Source organism: Brienomyrus brachyistius, chromosome 20, assembly GCF_023856365.1.
Source record: "Brienomyrus brachyistius isolate T26 chromosome 20, BBRACH_0.4, whole genome shotgun sequence".
NCBI classification, from domain to species: Eukaryota; Metazoa; Chordata; class Actinopteri; order Osteoglossiformes; family Mormyridae; genus Brienomyrus; species Brienomyrus brachyistius.
In genome coordinates, this window is record NC_064552.1 from 6851065 (window position 1) to 6873309 (window position 22245).

General features: G+C 39.3%; 1 protein-coding gene across 1 annotated transcript in view; it reads left to right on the forward strand.

Annotated features, from left to right (window-relative positions):
• Positions 1–22245, forward strand: part of sorcs3 (sortilin related VPS10 domain containing receptor 3) — a 164348-nt gene that overhangs the window by 63098 nt on the left and 79005 nt on the right. Inside the window, exon 2 of the mRNA XM_048987200.1 lies at positions 2502–2569. Coding sequence (XP_048843157.1) covers positions 2502–2569 — 68 coding nt within the window. The remainder of the gene's footprint in view (positions 1–2501; positions 2570–22245) is intronic.

Here is a 22245-nt window from a genome sequence, read left to right on the forward strand (position 1 = left end):
TCCTGTAAATGTTATAGATTTTATATATATATATTTATATATATATATATATACACACACACACACACACACACACACACACACACACACACACACACACACACACACACCCTTTCCTTTCAAGAGACACGTAAAAACTAATATCATGATCCTAACACCTCAACTTGAGTCACTACCTTGCAGTATGGATGGATTAGCCATTCAAACAATAAGAAAAAAGCCAATGAAAAGGAAGTTGTCACTAATCTCTGCTTTCCTTCGACCGGGCTTTCAGCCTTGCATGACAACCTTCAGGATTTCCAATGCATTGTATTACCACATTTCCCTCTTCAGCACTATAGTCCTGCATGGTGTAAATGTCTGTTCCAGAGTAACACTAGACCTACTTTTCCAGCAAAGCAAAGGCTTATATCTGAAGGGACATGAATCAGTCCATGCTTTGGAAGTCAGCCAGGTGAGGAGCCTGGAAGCAGTGGGTGAGAAGTGGCAGGCCTGCCTTAAGGATGACACGATTCTGACATCAAAAGGATATAGCCGCATAGCTTATTGGACTGCTCTAAAGCAATATTAGGAACATGTGAATATCACAATAGCTGTTAAGTGTATTAGCATACAACTATTTATTTTTGAGAATGCTGTTTATTTATACCTGAAGTGAACAAGCTGCTATTGCCATGTAATGTAATATTTTTAAAATTGATGTCGGGTTTCATACCATATCTCCGAAGCAGCCATGGATGAAGACATGCTCATTGATACCTAGACCACTGAAAGTTATTCTCTTAACTCTCACGAAAATGTCATTCTTTGATATATTATATGACATTATGCTCTACAAAACCTTTTTTTTTTGCATGTAAACCACTAAAGCAGAACAAAATGAAATCATATTCACGTAACATATTTCATTAGGTTTTTGTTGGTACAGAATCAATCTTGGGAGTTAGGGATTTGACCCCCTCCTGAAATACTGTGTGTGTATTTCCCATCCATCCATCCATCCATCTTCTGATTATGTACCCTGATCAGCATATCAGAGTGAGCGTAGTTTGCCTGGCCAGATTTGGTTCTGCAGTCCAAATCAAGCAGGGCGAATGGGCATCACCAAACTGAGCATACTTTTGCATCTGCGCTACCATGCATTCACTGATATTATACCACATACATATATTTTGTTTGTTTTGTGCCCCTAGTAACACTGGCAGCAGTGTTGACTCTTGTAATTGGTTGTGTTTTGCGTTCCACCTGTTTGCCCTCCTCCTAAAATCAGCTTAGAGAGAAATGAATACATTTCTTGTTTATTTCCAGCTCATCTTCCAAGTTTGGTCTCTCATCAGACAAAGGATGTTCTCAGTGAATAGCATTATGTCATATCAACATTTCACAAGGTACTTGTGCAGCTGAATTATGTCATTATGTCAAAGTACATTAATGTATATTTGTGACAATATGCATTAAATATGCAATAGGGCAGAATGTGATTGATTGAACTGAAAATCCATGATTTTGGTTCCCATATTGCCAAAAATGGGTTGGGGCTTGTAGCTAAACACTGTATGATCCAAGAATGACATTTAGAAACCAAAATAACACATCTGAAAATCAGGTATGTGTAGAGAACTAAAATAAGCTGTATCTGATTTATTTACCTATTTAGTCCTCTTTCTTTTTTTGGTATTTTATGAATGTATATTTTTTGTTTAATATTTAAGGATTCTGTACCTCTGGCTGTCTCTCATTTTGTACAGTATTTTTTTCATTTTAACGTGCTTATGTGCTGGGGTTAAATCAGAATCAGAGAGGAGGGGGAGCCCTGTCAGGTACACCGTGGGGTGGGGGGGGGGGCGGGGGGGGGGGGGGAGTTAGCAAAAATAGGTTCATGTGTAAGGAGGTGGAGCTGTGCTCCGGCAAGGTGCGAATTGGACATGAGGAGGTCGAACTTGGCTCTGATGGTCTCTGTTTATATTTAAACCCTGGTTATGCAGCATTCCAGTGTCGTGTTGAAGCTATTGAATATTATCCGCTTTCTTGTTTTTCAAAATAAGGAAGAGGAAATTATAAAGGAGTGACACTTTGTTGAGGCAGCTATTTTAGAATGAGGAAACAGCAGAATGCTGTTTTAAAAGTTGTGCAATTAAAGGCTATGGTCATGAGTGAAGAAAGAAGTGTCCTGATTTAATTGGTTTTAGTGTATTGCCTTGTCTAAAGTTCAGACTTAAGGTTACTTCTCTGTATGTCAGCAAATAATTATATTTAAGCAACAGTCAGCGGATTCTTTTTAAAAATCTTTATTTCGTTTGTATTTTGGTATGCCATCGTACATAAATGATTAATTGCTCAGTTATTTTATTCTGTTTGGTGTATAAGTCCACAAACATAACATATGAATGTTGTGGTTTAGTGCTATTTATTTGTTACTGAATGCAGTGCATTTAGCAAAATTACAATTCTTTTATATTATTGGTACAAATTTTGATGAATACTTTTTCTTCATTTTTCAGGTGATCCTAATCTTGACCAAGCTTTATGACTTCAACTTGGGAAGCGTGACAGAAAGCTCTTTATGGAGGTAAGACAGAGGAATCCCCCCCCCCCCATTGAATAGTTAAATAGTCACACTGGACACTGTTAACCTTCACACTGAAATATAATTAGTGTCCAATACTCCTCTGTCTAGTAATATGCTCAGCTATATGTGTTAATTTATTCACTGAACCTATTTATATTTTATAGCCTTGACCTTTATCTACATAAAAATGTGAACTATGCACACAGCATCAGCATTGGTTATATTAGGTGAATGATGAACTGTTAAAATTATAGTGAAATTTATTTGCTAGTCCATTTCTTAGTCTAATGCAACATTTTCTCTCTAGCATAAGCGAGAGGTTAAAGGTTGTCTGACAAAGGTAACATTAACAGACAGGATACCCTCATGGCCTTAAGCGAGCAATTTTGGAAAACAAAAGGCCTACAGACTGCAGAATTCACTGTTGAGTTGTGGTAGTTGCATAATTCTTTTCGTTTTCAATCTTTGTCAAACGCTTGTTGCAACTTCAGCAAGACTGAAAACACATTATACTCCTTAAGTTCTCTCATTCATAAAATAATAGTAATAGATACCTCATTGATCCCCATGGGGAAATTCTCTTTACACCTCCCCCAACATGCTCTTTGTAAGCTGTCTGAGAAGGGCAGCCACCTGTTGAGGCACCCAGGGAACTGGGGGTTAAGGGCCTTGCTTAAGGACCTACAGATGTGCCAAGGGTGGGTTTGACCTGGCAACCTTCTGATCACAGGCTAAGCCCACAGAACCACATGCTCATTAGTTATTTCTTTTTATTTTAATAATTCTAACCTTTAGTTGATGACATCACAGCCCATTGCATCTATTGTATTTATGCCCATGTCACTTTTTTGAGAACAAAGTGTTCCTCAGGGATTTAGGGATTATTTGTCCTTGTGCTGGAAGACCTTTGTCTGTTCTAGTTTTTCAATAAACAAACTGTTTAATGAACAGTTACATTAATTGGCATCCTGTGCATCTAACTGATATTTTTCTTTTACACACGAAACCAAGTTCACTCCTCAGAGAGCAAGTCTCTTAGGTTTGAGAACTCTTCCTGACGGGGTCCTGGTATTGCTAGTCGAGTGAGCCCTGAAACTGTTGGCAGTGAACTGTCCTTCTCCTCGATTGCTGTGCTGTTTACTCCGGTTTTAGTTTCCATTGGCACCAACTGGTGTGGATTTCTTATACGAATGCTCCTGGACTTTGCTGATGCTGTTTTATGTCTTTTTGTATGCACTCTAAGCAGCTGTGCCACTTGCAGTTCCGGCTAAGCAGTCTGTCTGACGCTAAGCTGCTTTGGGCCTGGCCAGCCCTTGGATGGGAAACCAACTAGGGAAGCTGGGTTTCTGTTGGAAGAGGTGTTGGCGTGGCCAACAAATTAGCCCACCCTGTGGTCTGTATCGGTTCCAATACAGTGATGAGGGCACTGTGCTATAAAAATGGTGCTGTCCTTCGGATGATATGTAGAACTGGAGTCCTGACTCTCTAAGGCTGTAAAAGATCTCGGTGTATCTTTTCAAAGAGTAGGGGTGTTAGGCCATTGGCCTGGCTGAAACTGCCCACTGTGGCCCTTTCAAATCTAGCTTCCTGATCATCCCATATATCTAATTAGTGAATTCTACCCCTTCACCCCCTTAGCTACTCCATGGTGAGTGTACTGGTGTAGGATGGCTGCTGTTGCATCATCTACGCAGTGCTAGTTGAAGCAGCTGCCAATTGTTTCTGTGAAGTCTTGAAAAGTGCTACATAACTGTAACATTCATTCACTTTGCACTACATTTTGTGCAGTTGTGAATTGTGAAAATCATCCTTCTGTCATTGCTGTTGTATGCTGCACCATGAACTTTTAAGTTACCTACACATCTTCTCCGGGTGCTTCATCTTGTTTCTCCTGTTGGCGTTTCTTGTGTTTTCCAACCTCTTCTCTCATTCTTTGGCTTCCAGCATCATGCAGTCAGGAAGAGCTGATTCCTATAATGCTGATAAGGCAGCAACCATGGTATATACTGTAGTTAGTGCCATATTAACAGCTGTGTTGGACTATATCTGTTCTGGGGAAAAATAACAATGCATGGTAGGGCTAGACTGATTTCTGTAGGAGGTCTTCGGCAAACAAATCTTTATGCCTCTTCATTACTCGGGCGCAAACATGAGCATACCAGTCACATGCCAAAAGTTCTATTCAGCTGCTGTTTCGGGAGGGCCATAATATAAGATCTACTGTACTTCAAGTGGACAACAGTGTCTGCTGACCTAGTTGGAGTGAACTCCACTAGCTAGAAAAGTAACCCACAACCAGCAAATAATTATTTCTGTTCAATGTGTAGCTATCAAATCCCAATTTTGGTGAACTGCTGTCAGACATCTTAGCTGGCATTCGTGGCTCCTTGACATTTGTTCTCTGCACGGTGCAGGTTATAGACTTTTGGAGAAGCTCATTTGGTTGACTGCTGAGTCCTGGCCACAGCACTGTTTGTTTGGCCTGTTGCCTGCATGTTGCCACTCCCCAATGACCTTCATGCATTTTATCAAGCAATCCATGCCTCATGACTGATAGCATGGCCATTATTGTGCCTTTCAAGAGTAGTCCATCATGCAGAATCAGCACTGATCTCCCACACCAGTAATATTTCAACGTCCTCGGCAGTTTGGTTCACTTTGGAAAGCCTTCCCTACAGAAGTCCTTCAATATGGTGCAAGTGCAGCCACCTTTCAGGTCATTCAGGTAATATTTACTTACAGGTATGTTGTGAAAGACTGAGTCAGCAGTTAGCAATATATATATATATATATATATATATATATATATATATATATATATATATATATATATATATATATATATTAGTGTTCCATTAGCTTAGATTCTGCTTGGCCATTTCTGTCTTTTAGAGGAGCATATGAGAGGATGTTGGCTGCCCATAAGCTTTACCCAAGAATGTGCAAAATTGAGTATGAACATCTCATTTATCTTATTCTAAATCTTTATAATCTTGGCAGACGTTCATCCTAAGCATTCTCTCCCAGTAGACTCACCAATGACTTATGGTCAGCTTCCAGCTTGAAATGTCGCCCAGTGATGAAACTGCTGAACCTCTTTCATGCCCACATTGCTGCCAGCACCTCTTTCTCTGCTTGTGCAAAGCGCTGCTCAGTTGGCATCAATGACCGCAATGCATATGGCGCTTGTGACCATGTGCTTCTCTTTTCTTGCTGTAGGAGTGCGCCCAGTTTGAACAAGAGTGCATTGGCAGGGATTTTGAGGTCTTTGCTTGGGCCACACAGTGTAAGGATTGGTGAGGACTAAAGCTCTTGTTATAATGATCAAAAGCTTCTTTGCTTGGCTCACTGGTACCAGTGATTCTTCTTGGATTCTTCTTAAGTCTTTCTGCATTGTTTTTTTTTTCCAAGTTAGAAATTAAGCACCCTTACTGACTGAGCATGCCCAATAAACTTCCTGTATCTGGCTGTGTGTCTTCTGATGACCCAGGGAACTGACCTCATATCAAATGAACTTGTACCTTTCCAGTTTGGCTGTGGTGCTGACCTTTCACATTTTTCCCAACATGATGTCTAACCGTGCATCTTGAGTTCTCCCCCAGACAATAATGTTGTCCTCGTTACACATATGTTCCAGGCTATCAGTCACCTCTGTCACTATCCTGCATTGGATGTGTTCTGGGGCTGCAGTAATTCCGAACAGTAGATGGTTGAAAACTTGTTAGTCGAACTTGGTGAGTAACATGGTGTAGTTTGCAGACTCCTCTGTTAACGGTATCTGCCAAAAGCCCATGTTGGCACCTAGATTGCTAAGTATCTGTTTGCTTGCCAGCAAACCAAGAGTTTGCTTGACTGAAGATAAGATATATTTCTCTCTTTGCACAGCCCCATTCATCTTGCACATACTGCCAAAGTTCTTAGGCACAACCACCATCCCTGAGCACAAGACGGTGCTGTTTTGCTGATGAAGCCCATCCACTGCATAAACTCTAAGTTCTCCTTTCATTTCCCTAAAAGATGGACTTTGCACCATGTGTGAAAAGAGATGGGTATGATATTTGGCTTGAGCCAGATAGCACGGCAAAGCTTTCGGTAAGTCTATTTCAGTCTTGAATACTGATGCTGTCAACTCTGAACAAAAGCTGCAGTTTGGAAGTAACTTGTCGAGGCCCGCAGTGCGCTAGGTAGATTTTTCACTATATTTAGAAATACTCTGTGGCCGTCCTTTTGCTACTATATTGTGTTTGTGTAGCTACTCGTAGCACAATAAGTGTAGCACCACCTGATCCCAACAAAAAGCACAATAGGCGTCAACATCAGATCTTTGTCAAATTTCTGCTTTTCCAAAAGCACAGTGTTTCTCAGACCCAGTACTATACGGTCATCATGTGACTGACCGTATTTGTAGTTTTCAGCAAGTGTATACAAAGCAGTGACGAACGGATTAAGTGTTTCGTTCAGCTGTTTGCACGTGGTGATTAAGCCTCGCTCATATATTACGTTGTTCATTGGTATGAAGAATTTGTCCAACCTTGTTTCCTGGCCTTGTACTGCTCAGTTAGCAATAATCCTAAGCTTCATCCCACATATAATAAATGAATATAATCACCTGGTTTTCCTCAGGTGATGCTTGCAGGTTGTTATGAGTCAAGTGCACAAATCTCTGGATCCACTGATCCCACTCCTGTTGTTTAGCAGAACCGAAAGGTTCAAGAGGCTGTATAGTCAATGAATTAAATTCTCACTAATGCCAGTCATTACAGGCACCGCGTCTCATTACACTGACATCACACTATATTACATCTATTTTATTTATCACCATAGTTGTGGGCATTTTATGGCATTTTACGGATTGGTCATCAGAAGTATAATGATGATTAATGGAAGAAATAAATCAGAGGACTATGCTTTGATCTCTCTCAATAAACCTGATCATACATGACAAATGACGCTTCTCAAGTAACCATTTCCATTATATACATTTTTGTACAGGTGTGTTTAGGTATCAAACATTCAGGCTAGTCAGCTTACTATTTTTATTTGTGGTATCTTACAACAATTAAATGAGTAGAATTTGAATGCAAAATATGGCCATATATAGGTAAAATACTTTTATTTCATGGAGAATCTATGCTAATGCAGAATGTATGTGCTTTCCTTTACCTTTTACTGATATAGACCCTAGCTTTCAAGAGATTAGACGCAATCACATTACTGATATAACATAAGGTAAACTAAAAGAAAGATTTTTTATTTTAAATTACAGAACTGAATATTTACCATTATTACCATTTTTTCTCTGCATCTGCTCCACAACCTTTAATGTCTCCTGAAATATATGTGCATAAAACCTGAACAAGCATTACTAATTTAACACATGAATCCATGAAAGATTTATTTTGCTTAAATTTTTGTAAGACATTTGCGGAGCCAAGTATGTATTTTTAAAAGAGCTGAAAAAGGGAAAACCTGTGGTTTGCGAAAGTACAATAACGCTAGATGATGATATGAAAATAATTATTTTGGATAATATACTGTAGGGTAATAATTCACAATATTAGCAAGAGTGCTGAAACAACAGATTCAGTTTCAGGTAATTTAATATTGCAACTGCTTACTCATTATAAAGACTTTTCACTAACTGTATGTGTTGTTTTTTCCTCAAAAGTTTCTAACAGTGATGACATTTTACATGTGAGATCTCAGTTACTTCATTTTGCTCTGAATTTTCTACTATATCACGATTGTTACCTTTGCCTTCATTTCTCTCTAGGTTAGTTTGAGAAAGATTCCATTCCTGTCTTTGAGTTCAGATCACTGCTTGATTATCAGGATTGCCAACTTTGGTCAGCTGACTGAAGTGAAATTTTCAATTCGAGACAAGTCTGCATGCACATTTAAATCTACGTAAGTGTTCTGATATCTTGCAAATAGACTGCAAGGTTTGGACACTCGCCCAGTGCTTTTGAGGTAGCTAGTTTTTGGTTGATAATGGAAAAATATAGATTTTACATAAGATTTCTTGCATGAGCATGAGTGTCTAAATGTGTGAGTGTCACGCCAGATGCGTTAGATTTGGCAAATGATTATGGTTCGCTCTTATTACTACAGCATGCACGCTGTATGGTGTGGCATATGCAGGTCGCTGTTAGTAGAACTTAATATGCATTGTGATTTATGTCGCGCCAAGCCGGACAGAGAGGAAACGACGGGGGGCACTGGCCTACAAACAGAAGCATGCTAACAAGAATCCCAAGCCAGGTCGACACATGCCAAAAGACTGCTAGGTTTCCTGCCCGTGACAAACACCTTTAACAGGTGGAAGACGGGGATCGAAACAGACTGTGTCTAGTGCAAAGGGAAGCACACCACTCGGGAACAAAGGCTGTGTCAGAATTCAGGGGCTGCATCCTTCGAAGGACGTGGTCTACGCAGGTGTAGCCTTTGTAGGCTGCATTCTTTAAAGGTTGAACAGAAAGAGTTGACAAATGGGACGGTTTGGCCTACAGATAGTTTCCTATTTGCCTCACCAGCTCCTCCTGCCCTTACCCTTGAGTCATCAAGCCTCGTTCCTATTGCCTAACCGGGACACACCCACATTAATTCTGCGCCATGAATGTTGGGATGTTTTGGGCTGCGGAGGGTCCATCGTGCACGTCCTTCGCAACTTAGCAAAAGAATGGCGCATTTCTTTGAAGGAGCCTACGAAATGGGTCAGCCTAGTCTCACTGCTGTGATGCATTCCGTCAAATATACTTCAGAATTCGAATACAGCTTTAGAAGGATGCATCCTCTGGATTTGGACACAGCCAAAGTAACCTAAATAACTGCTATCCACAAAAACAAGCCAAACTAATCAAATAAGCTAAGTATAAGAAACCAAAGTAGTTAAACCTGAAATGGCACATCTAATTAAGGAGTTGGACTTAATGCTAAACATAAACACAAACAAAATAGAGCATAAGAGTTAATGGATAACATTTACATAGCCACTAGAGCTCATTAACTGCTGGTGCTTCCTGTTGTCATAGTTTTGCATCCCCTCCTGGAGCATCCAACCCTGAAAATGGGTTCCATTTGGTTCATGGAACACAGCACATAGCAACATGAAAGCAAGTTTATTTTTAGAATTATTTTGAACACATGTTTAGGGTTTAACATGAGTGCTATCTATCATCAGTACCTGTTTCCTGTATGTGGCTATTTTCACTTCAGATATGTTACAAGCGGGAAAACATTTTAGTTTGAGATAAGGAATCTTAAGAGACTAAGCTCTTTGTTGACACAACCATAAATTCTAGTATGTTAGAAAAGGATGCTTCTTATCTGCTTTTGAGTTCTGCTTGTAAGAGGTCCCTGACAGATAACCGTGTTTAATAACGTGGCGTTGGAATACAAGGGCTGCAGGCCCAGCTCTGTGCCCAAAACCGGTGCAAATGAAGAGGCAGAGAGGGTCTCTCTGCTGAAGGGGCCCAGTGTACATTTCCACAATCATTGTCAAAGGCAAGCCCCCACATCCTGGGAGGGAGACACTCGCAGCTGAGCTTCCATCAAACACTCTCATGACATCAATTGTAATTTCTCACACTCTCTGGATTAGATGTGTCCAGGGACATGTTGTGTACTAATACATTTGATATTGAATGAATACTGAGGCATGACATGACTGACCAGATCATGACTGCAATCACTGGGAAATAACCACCCTCCCCCATTCACCTCCCCAAAAGTTGCCATTTTTCTAGTCATTTGATGTCTTTACAGGCATTTCCCAGGCACAATCTCCTTCCAAAGATGAGTCCACTATGCCATTCCTATGGGGCACTGTCTATAAACTGCCCTCCCAGTTGAGCACACATCTTATGTTAATTGAGTGCATGATTTTATTAAGATTTGGACCCGTTTTAACTTCTTTTTATAGAAAATCAGTTTGTGCTAAAGCCCAAATGGCAGGCAGCTGTTGACTTTTACAAAAGGTCATGGGACTAGAGATACCTGAATGTATTTTCAAAGTCAAGCTTCTGATTTTAATGGACACTGTGACCTTAAACACTGAAAACAGATCAGTCACTCTGCAATTTATATTTTTTGAACGAATTAGAGTATGCAGGCCATACAGAAATTGTTCAAAGTCTGAGGTTGGCTTGTTGTTTTCCAAATTGGCCAAGGAAATAGACCAGAAGGTTACCAGTTCAAATCTCAGCAGAGTAAAATATGTGTAAACTTGATTCTGTTTGGATTCAGCAAACATATTGTTCTTTGTCCAGGTAAATGGGCAACACTGAAACGCGATGGATAATAGTTTGGAACATAAACCATGTGTATTTTCCAGGATTCAGCATATCTGAGAGAGCTGGGAAAAAATATATTGCAGTTGCTGCATATCCCAAACCAAATCTGGTTTGCTTTAAGCTATTCCACAGCTGTCGGTCCTTTATTACACATCTCAACTGTTTTGTTGTGACTGCAGTTTCCAGTACTAAATCAAATACTAGAAGCCAAACTTAATATTACCTAAATGTCACATCAAAATAAATATGGGCAAAATTATACAAAAATGAAATGTAATTTTAGGACTTTTTTCAAGAAGATATATTTCTGTTTTGAGCAAAAAAAAAAAAAAAAAAGAGAGGCATTTGAGAGGCATTTTTCCACAATTCCTCTGCTGGACAGACAAACTTGAACCAAAATAATGTGGGATAGATGCATAATCAATACCGTGTCACTAGATTTTAGAATCTACCATAATGATATCGCATTCTTTCTGTGTACAACATAATGAACAATATTATTCTACATACTAAATGATAGATTTATTACCCACATTACATACTCATTATGTATTGCTTGTATTGTATACAACCCTATATTTATCAGTTATGTTTATTTTTTAAGGTTAAAATCTCTTCCAGGCATTTATTAGTCCAAGCAGTCGAAGTAAAAACAAGCCTTAAAAATGCCAGTTTGAAGTTGTTGCTCCTCTTTTGTAAAAGGACGGAATATTAAATCAGTACACCGCAGGTAGATGGTATATTAACTGAATGGCAGAGAATAGCTTTTTGAAGGTAATGTTTCATTAAGCAGGTGGAGGGAAATTCCCGCAGGAAAACGAGGGTCGGAATGAGAATCTTGCTTCCTGCCACCCCCACTCTTTTAGAGGAGTTGCATCATTTTGCAGAACATGCTCATTGCCAGGGTGGTATTTTACAGGTCAATGGGTATAACAGGTTTGGGCTTTTATCCTGGAGGACCCAGCTGGGGCATGTGAACGCGTGAATGTGAACCTGCCTGGATGTAAGTGAAAAACCGTTTTGCTCCTGGATATGGTTCTGCAGTCTTCAGACCCTCCACAACCAATATTTTCTTTAGACCTCCTAAAATATATTTTGGGTAGTCTTTGTATTTCAAAGAATAACTAAGTTTTTTCATTTTGAATGACCAGTTAATAAATAATAATAATAATAAGCATTCCACCTCCTAAATTGTTAATATATCTTAAATACATTCCCTGTACTAAGTTAAATGGTAATTTCTAATATGTGGAATATGTTACTTGACCAATTATTTGATAAAATCGCTCAGAATACCATCAAAAATACCGGCTTTCAGATGTTTTTTTCTGCATATGTATTTTTCGTTTGATGCCAAACTCACTACTGACCAAAGAGCTCAGTCGTTCTATCTAATCTCACCATATCGCCCTATGTAATCTAACTGGACACCTGGAGAGTTTGTGACCACCAAGGTACACCTGTGAACCCTGCGTGTTTCCTTGTCTGCTGTATCATTATTCAAAGAGTGAATAAACGTCTTATTCAGTCAGTAGTATAGTACAAATGACTTAATTCAAAAACTATTTGATGTCTTTTTTTCTTTTTCCTTTCCACCCTGGTCATGATATGTTGCCTCATTTTTATGACCCATTAAAGCTATAAATGGTTTTTTCTTAGGACTCTGCTGAAGATGAAAAGCACAATTATTAAACTGAGATGAAGTTTATTTTTGTAAATCAGTAGAAAATGGCACTGGAAGACAATATTGTGTATTTTGTCCTTAGTAAATATTTTGGTTGTGATTATGCTGTATGCAAAATAAAAGTAATTCTTTGGAGTATTTTATTACCAGGCATGGAAGATACTCGAACATGATTTCTGACTACAAAGAATGACTGTTCATATGCAACACACAAATTGCATTGTTGTACCAGCTATACAGTATAGTGATGCTTAGAAATGTTACTTATTTTATATTTAATTAAATCAACATTGATGTTTTGAAATTTTGAAAAAAGGCCAAATCTTTCTCAGACAGCTGATTTCTCAAAGGAGTTCATAAACATCTGCCATTTGAACATTTTCCCAGTGTGTGTTGTCACTTAAATCCAGTGCATTTCTGACAGGTATTTGGCTGTCTTTGCTATCTTATGAAAATTATTAGAAGCTATATTCTGCAAGCCAGCTAATGGTAAAACAGTTTTTATTGTTCACAGCAGTAATGCGGTGTATTGTAATTTCTGCATATTTTTATAACTTAGATAGGTGGGTGGTGCAAACTACGCTACATGCCAATTATCTTCAGTAGGTTTGCTCTTGAAATCTGTTTGTTAAATTTGAAAGCTGGTCCAAATCTGTATGGAACAGACAGATTTATCATTGTATATTTACTACTGTATTATTATTACAGGCAGTTAGGCACAAATATGGAAGAAAAGGGGTTTTCAAGAAACTGAATTGCTCTCTTGCTTGAATATTATATTTGGCAGATGATTTGTCGACATTTATCATTGCTTCACTTATATGTTAATAAATGGATTGTTTAATTTATTGAATATGGGGATTTCATGAACTGAAACGACCGGTGCTACCTCAGCACGTCAAAAGCAGCCAGTTTAATTTGGCTTGTAAATGCGCCATACTGGGGGCGGCATGGTGGTGCAGTGGTTAGCACTGTTGCCTCACACCTCTGGGACCCGGGTTCAAGTCTCCGCCTGGGTCACACGTGTGTGGAGTTTGCATGTTCTCCCCATGTCGTCGTGGGGTTTCCTCCGGGTACTCCGGTTTCCCCCCACAGTCCAAAAACATGCTGAGGCTAATTGGAGTCGCTAAATTGTCCATAGGTGTGTATGTGTGAGTGAATGGTGTGTGAGTGTGCCCTGTGATGGGCTGGCCCCCCATCCTGGGTTGTTCCCTGCCTCGTGCCCATTGCTTCCGGGATAGGCTCCGGACCCCCCACGACTCAATAGGATAAGCGGTTTGGAAAATGGATGGATGGATGGATGCGCCATACTTTCAAAGACATACTATAAATGAAATAAAGGCTGTGTAGTTCTGTGCTATTTGATCATTAAGTGGTTCATGAAGAAAGATAATAATGTAAAAGAAGGCGTTGCCTTTACAGTTTGTTTTCAAACGTATTTCCCTTAACATCACTTTGAGATGTACTCTTGATTCAAATGAAGAAGTATGGACTGAAATCCTGTGTAATGATTTTAGCAAGGAATATTCCATCCATCCATCCATCCATCCATCCATCCATCCATCCATTCATCCATCCATATTCCATGCCTGCCTTTCTTAGGCAGAGTCACAGAGGTCTTGAAGTGGTGCAGGGCAAGGTGCTAACCCATCACAGTCAAGGAATATTATATACATAAAAATATTCATATAAAAAATGAATGGGGGAGTGGGGGGCCCAGCCTTCTTGGGACAATCAGGTGATCATGATGTATGATCACCACACTATCTTTTACGTATGTTTGAATATATGTTTTTTTTTTTTTCATTCTTTGATCTTAGGTACCCAAGACCAAAGTCCAGGTGCCTGTAAATTGCCTGTTTCCCCACAGACCCACATTATCATTTATTATCTGTTGCAGGTAGTCAGTTCCACACTTACATGATCTCCGTTACCATGACAAATAAAGCATGTTCCGAGTGAAAGGCACTCCATGTAGCGCCGTCCTTTGCTGTTTTCACCTGAGACGCTCCAAGTTTATGGACACATCTGGACACATTAAATAAATTTAAGATGTATATACTGATTGTACGTATTTTTACATGTGCACTTATGAGGAATGTAAAATCGGCAAAATACAAGCAGATTAGGATCCCTGGAAGTGCAGGATACCTCACTTTACCCAGAAATGGTTGCCCTAAAAGTAGCCTTTTTATTTTCCTCTGTGTGCCTCAGAGAGAAATGAGAAATGCAGCTATTATGTGTCTTGCTGAGCTTTATATATACAGCCAATGTAGCCTTTTTTAAAAGAATGGGGGGGGGGGTAGTATATGGACAGCCAAGTAGAGGTCTGTCACTGGAATCATTAAAGTTCTGCAATTATGTCACACTTCAAATTAAACATTTATGTCAATACATAGGATGTATTATGAGTTGCATGCAATACAGCTTCTGTGCATAAAGTTGCTGTGCATAAAGCTGCTGTGTATAAAGCCGCTATGCATAAAGTTGCTGTGCATAAAGGTTCTGTGCATAAAGCTGCTATGCATAAAGTTGCTGTGCATAAAGCTGCTATGCATATAGTTGCTGTGCATAAAGCCACTGTGCATAAAGCTGCTATGCATAAAGTTGCTGTGCATAAAGTTGCTGTGCATAAAGCTGCTGTGCATAAAGTTGCTATACCCGGAACTCCTTTGACAGTTCCCTTATCTTCACTCTGTGAGGTCTATAACATTCATCTGTTAATATAATATGGGTTTGGTAAGAGTCAACATTTTAAGGCATAAGTTAGATGGATACTTTAATTATGCACATTCAAAAATTGCTGCCCAGAAGTGTCATTTTTCATAGAGAATGTAAAGTTCTAACCATTCCCTGGCTTGGTTGGCTACATATAAAAGGTGATTATGTTTCTATGCATTTGAGCACAAGGAATCCTAACTCTGAGACCTCAAAAGCAGACTGCATGTGTAGTGATTTCAAGTACTGATGCATGTCTTATGACAGGCAAACACAGCATTGCTCTTTTCGTTTTTGTGACATATAAATTATGTACAAAGAAGGATTCGGATGACAAATTCTCCTATAATCACTTACGGAATAAGACTCGATAGGAAGAAAAGGCTATAATATTAAGCAGTGGAGAGAATTTATTGTAAAGACATGTGAAGTCTGGCTTAAGTTCAGAGTGAGTCCTGTGATTATCGAAGTGTCCAAAGTATTGACTCATCTTTACATTTCAGGTCACTGCTGATGTCACTAGTGCCTTTTCCTTTAGTGACCTAAAAAGCACTCAGTCCTCATGCAAATATAACTAAACCAACTGAAGATTTTAAACTTTTATTCATTTATTTAAAAATTGAAGTTAAAATTCTTAAGTGTAGCTTACTTGAATGATTTCCCATGTATGTAATGCGACAAACACATTGTCATACGTTATATTGTCATATTGTAGCCCCCAGAGCCCAGAAACTACAGCCACTCTGGTCAAAATACAAGTGGCTGCGAAACTTGGCTGAGATGACGGACTTCAGCCAACTGCAAAAATTTCAGCACTTTTGTTTTGGAGCAGCTGTCAGAAGTTGCCCCAATCATAATCCTGCATGACTGGCTCCCATAAATGACCTCAGCTGGCTCACTTTTGGGAAGAAAAGCGATTCTTTGCCACGTCTGATAGAATCCTTGTGGAACCCTCTGGCTACTGCCTTCAGATTGACCGTAACACTGCAACATCTGCGCTGCTGTACCTGAAGCTACAGCCTGACTAAGTCCGGCGGTGATCTCTTGGTCGCAGTTTAAGGACCTCTTCATTATTATCGGAAGCACACTGGAAATCTGGCTACCTTCCCCACTGTGAGTAAGGTCCTGCAGGTCAGCTGTAGCATCCCCATGTACCCACATCCTCCACCAGTGTGGAGGACGCGGGAGACGTGAGAGAAAACGGTGCAGACAATTACTGAGGCTTATGGAGGAAAGAAAAGAGGAAAGAAAGGAACTCGGAACCTGGACCCCACAGCTGTGTATATATACAGACATTCCTCCTTAGGCATATTCATTTCAGGGAGGTGGATGAGGCACGACCGTGTGGCGGGATGCCGGCTATTGGCTTGCGTAGTTGCAGTGCACACTTCTCCATTAGCAGTGCCACTGTGCAGCTGATACAGTGCAGATGCAGTTTTCACCATGCACATCTTTTCATGTATGGAGGAAACTCACTCATTAATAGTATTAACTTAATTTATTTCATCTTTAACTTCTCTGTTGTCCTCCATTCACAAAACACACCAATGTGCACCTATAACACTGAGCCTAATATGTTTACGTGAATAAGTATAGCTAATCAATACATATAACATGGTTAACAGAAGAGTTCCTGCTGACATACACTCCATCAATGAACACCTGTGAACAGGTCATTTACCCTCCACCACACCCATGTGACACATCATGTGACTCACCAAATATGGCTCCTTCAGTGACATTATGGTAATACCATATCCCAGGTTACGGCAAATTGTTTAATCCGCGGGCCAGTTTTTTGCAACAGTGCTCAATAAGCGACCAGTGTATTTATTTTACTTAAATAGTTGTATATATATCAGATAGCTTTTGTAAGACACCATCTAACATTTTCTTAAACAAAAAATGAAAAGGGAAGCCTCTTTCAGGAAGCCAAATATTTTTCTAGGTGGGTCGGATCTGGCCCGCGGGCCGCCATCTGCCAACATATGCCGTCTACTATGGTAGTTTTGTTTGAAAATACCCAAACCCCTCAGCCTGGCAAATTACATCAGAAAATACCTGAATGACATTGCTTTTTAAAATACAGTGAAAATACCATGGTATAATATTTAGAAGGTATGATGGTACCCTATATGGACAAACTATACACTATATGGACAAAAAGTATTGGAACACCTGTCCATTACACCTACAGCAGCTTTTATAACTTTCCATTCTAAATCCATAGGCATCAGTATGGAGTTGGTCCCCCCTTAGCAGCTACAGTATAACAGCTGCCACTCTCCTGGGAAGGCTTTCCATAAGATTTTGGAGTGTGTCTGTGGGAATGTTTGCCTACTCATCCAGAAAGTCATTTATGAAGTCAGGCAGTGATGTAGGACATGAAGGTCTGGTTTGCTATCTCCATTCTAGTTCATTCCAAAGATGTTCGATCGGGTTGAGGTCAGGACTCTGTCTGGGCCAGTCAAGTTCTTCCACACCAAACTCACCCAACCATGTCTTTATGGACCTTGCTTTGTGCACTGGGGCACAGTCATGCTGGAACAGAAAAGGGCCTTCCCCAAACTGTTCCCACCAAGTTGGAAGTATAGAATTGCCCAAAATGTCTTGGTATGCTGAAACATTAGGAGTTCCCTTCACTGGAACTAAGGGGCGTAGCCCAACCCCTGAAAAACAACCTTATACCATTATCCCTTTGTTTCCACTGCTTCAGAGTTCAGTGGCAGTGTGTTTTGTACTGTACCACTCCATCCAACACTTGGCATTCACTTGGTGGTGTGAGGCTTGCATGTAGCTGCTCAGCCATGGAAGCCAGTTCCATGAAGCTCACAGCGCACATTTTTGTGCTGGTGTTAATGCCAGAGAGAGTTTGAAACCCTGCAGTTATTGAGTCAACCGGGCGTTGGCAACTTTTACATACTGTACTATGCAGCTCAGTGACCACACTGTATTTTACGTGCTCTGATACTCTATGGCTGAGGTTCTGTTGTCCTTAAACACTTCGTTCTGCAATAATACAACTGGCCATGGAATCCCTAGCAGGGAAGAAATTTCACAAACTGACATATTGATGGCAACCTATGAGTGTACCATTTTGAAGTCACTGAGCTCTTCAGAATGAACCATTTTTTCAGAAATGTTTGTAAACCTATCTGCATGCCTAGGTACTTGATTTTATACACTGTGACGATGGGTCTGAATGAAACACCTAAATTCAATGAACAAGAGGTGTGTCCAACTACTTTTCTCAGTATAGCGTATGCCCAGAAAGTTTTAATCATTTGTCTTGTATTTTAACACATTTCACCCTAAGCCCCTTCCTGGCAATACACAAAAAGAGTTAAACACCCTAAATGAAATGCTTACTGCTCGTGAAGCACTTGGACTACAGGCATAACCATGTTCTCACTTGAAAGCTGACAATCAAGAGTTTCATTTCCATCACAACAGAACTAATTCTGCTACTAGTCACTTAATTCCCCAGACATGGCAATCATCTTAAACTCTCCCCTAGTTACAGTCTTTCTGGCTCTCGTGTTGTTTCTTGACATGCTGATCGTTCTGCTAGCTTTATTCTACTCCCACAGCACTGTTAAGCTACATAGATTCATTCGGAATCTCTGGATTGCATGACTGCATAAAAAATTAGACACCATCCAAGCCTGGGTGGGAGAGGGTTAGGGTACCGAGGCTAGAAGATGCTAGTAGAATTTGCCAGTTAGGTGGGGCAGGACTGCGGCGGTACAACCTTTTGCTGTCTGATTTTACCGCCAATGACTAGCAGAGCAACAGATTTCCGGAACATTGTGCATCATTCACAGGTATAAGGGAGCTGCTGTTAATTTGTGGAAGACTCCCAGATACCTCTGGGAGAGGTAGGGTGTCTGGTATAGTTATGTGTGTTTGTGTACAGCATATACCAAAAAGAGAGTGATGACCTATGTTTAACCATGTTTCGTAGTGTGCGTTCAGCTGTCAGCCAAGACACACTCAGTTATTCACCAATATTCCGTGTTAGTTTGTGAACAAGTAAGTGGTATACTGTAAGCGAAAGAGCCAATAATTGAAAAGATTTTGATTATGAATACTGCTCTTATTGATTGCAGCTAATCCCAAGTATACACTTTAAATAAAAAAAGATCCTTTTTTTATAGTGTGAAGGAACATAGCAGTGCATTCGTGCAATTAAGACTTTTGGGAAATGTGAGGATTAGAGTTTTGACCCATCTTAATCCTAACCCATCCACATTGCTAGATACTGTAGTGTCTATTTTAAAAATAAAACACTTTGTCCCATTTTGGACAAATATGGGATGCAATTTGTCTCGATTTAATTTCTCAAAGATGTTTTGTAGTGCTGGGAAGTGTGTGTACGGTATGCCTGGGCGGACCTGTGTGGATATTTTCGGTTTACTGTGGAATTTTCATTCAGTGAAATTTATAGTGGCCGAACCACTGCCCACCGAGTGTATGAAACATTAGATACCTACCAAGTCTGCTGTGGGGGGGCGGGGGGGGGGGGGGGGGGGGCTAGAGATGGAGGCTGGGGGATGTGAAGGGAGTAGTGATTAGATAGGGGAGGGGGGTGATGTCCGTATAGGATGGGGAATTGGTGTGGAAAGATTGTGCAAATTGGCATGTAAGTGGGATATGCACTAAATGCGTAGGTGCAGTTTCAGAGGTATGTGTCATGACTACCACTCAGAGCTTTCGGGTAAAAAACATATTAATTGCCTTTCACTTTTCTAGTTGATCCCTCCAATACTTCTAGAAATTTTAGAGGGGGTGTGGGAGGAGCGCGGATTTTATGGGGGGAGGGGTGATGGAGATGTCTAGGGAATACATTTTTGTCGTTCCTGCATCTTTTCTAGTTGCACTCTGTATGCATTGCATTATACTTCCATTATAAATCTTTTTACAGTTTTTATACTATACTTATTTTACATGTTATGCATTATATATTCTGTTTCCTCAGAAAACAATAATAATGCTAATAAGTAATACTAATTATATCGCTGCATTGTGAAGTGTGAGCCGATGTCCCATAACACAGATATATCAATGGACAGATCTCCCAGTCTTGACGCTAATGTTTTTCTTCATTCCCAGTTTACTTAATCTTAATTCAGATCTTTCCCAAGCTTTCACTTCATTTGCAATTTAACTACTTTCCTTTGAAGTACCTGCCAATGCAAGAGGAAGCAGGAATTAAGTAGCATTCATGTTTTCTTTTTTTTCAATCTTCTTAATATGTTGTGTCTTATTAATACATTCATCTAATTCAAAACACATTTGTGTCTGATCTAACGGGCATCCATCCATTGCAAAAACACAATAGTTATTTTGTCCTCTTATAATGCCCCTAATTTAATTTAAGTATAAGCATTTTGCACAGGGGACCCTTTCAAGAAAATGAAAGTGTTTTGTTCGTTGTGTCTCATGTTTTCTTTTAAGTAGCGTAACGATACCTATTGCAGAATGAGATAATTTAAAGAATCCAGAATTACATTACACACAAACATAACTAATTTTGGAAATGGACTGAATCAGCTAAATTGCACAGGATTTATATTCATGTAAAAATGTCTTAAATATATATGATTTCGTTATGTTTCAGATGAAAATGTCATTTAATATCAGGCCAAATACATTTGAGTAATCATTGAAGACCTGCCTGTTACAGTAAAAAAATAAAATAAAAAACTCCTATTTCTTACATAATATTTTTACTTTGATCTTAACAAATTAACATTGCATTTAATTTAGATGATAAAATATTTAAGAATTTAGTAATAAGTTAATAATATACAATAGCTATAAAGTTAATAAATGATTAAAAAAAATATGATAAAAAAAAAAAATGATGGCAAAAAGCTGACCACACTCTCTGCTGCATTTAATGTAAAGATGAATATGGAAAAAACACACCTTTCCGAAGTAGATCAATGCTGTAAAAGAAAACACTTTTTGGAAAAACAAGTAAAGTTCTGTTCGATTCTATTTTAGGTGCCAGTAAGGATTTCTTTTTAACTGATATCATTCCTTGTAAACAAACTGGCTTCGCATAGTGTGGTTTTTCCCTCCTCCTTTGCAGGAACAAATTAGTTTGGCTTATGTTTGGTTTGCATGCTTAAGTTCAGTAAATTGGTTCCGAATCAGACATTGTCACTTGCAATCCAATAAACATGCACGTAGTATAGCCATCTTCGTAAATACACACAAGCACGTATGCAAAACCTTTATCTGGCTGAAGCTTCTGTCTCATTTTACAAGCACAAAGTAAACATCATAAACTCAAATAACCATTCCTTCTCCTTAAAAAAGCCATAGAAAAACTTTCTGTGTATTCAATTTAGCTAAAGAATCAATAACATTGAGATATATTCTCAAAGCACTTATGTAAGTCGCTCTGGCTAAGGGCGTCTGCCAAATACTGTAAATGTAAATGTATATAAAATGAGACCAGTTAACATCTGAAAATGATTAGTCATGCAGAAATAAACTGTAAATGCCTGTGACTCATTGAACTTGTCATACTGTCGGTCAATATTTAGGGAAATCCCTTGCACAGGTATAACGATTAAGAACAAACTATTCAATATCACTAAGAGTAGCTCATCCATGAAAAAAATGAATTAACTACTGAGACTGGTATCATTTCTAAGAAGTACTCATGTCTAGTTATCGCATTTTTAAGATCCGGCCTGAATGAACTGTCCCAAATAAATGTGAATGAATATGAATATAAATGACCTTGTATTTCCTTTTTTCTTAAGATGACCAGAGAATGCAATAAACTGTACAACCTGAGCTGCATGTTAGATATAACCTTGTTAACAAAGAAGATGACATGAAATCTGCTATATGGCTACTCTTCTTTCAGCCGTAGCTCCTTTCCACGGTAGAGTGCAGTGTGCTAGAATGCGCTATAGTGATATTCTAGAATGCTTCAGTCTACATTGTGGTGTACAGTATCCATG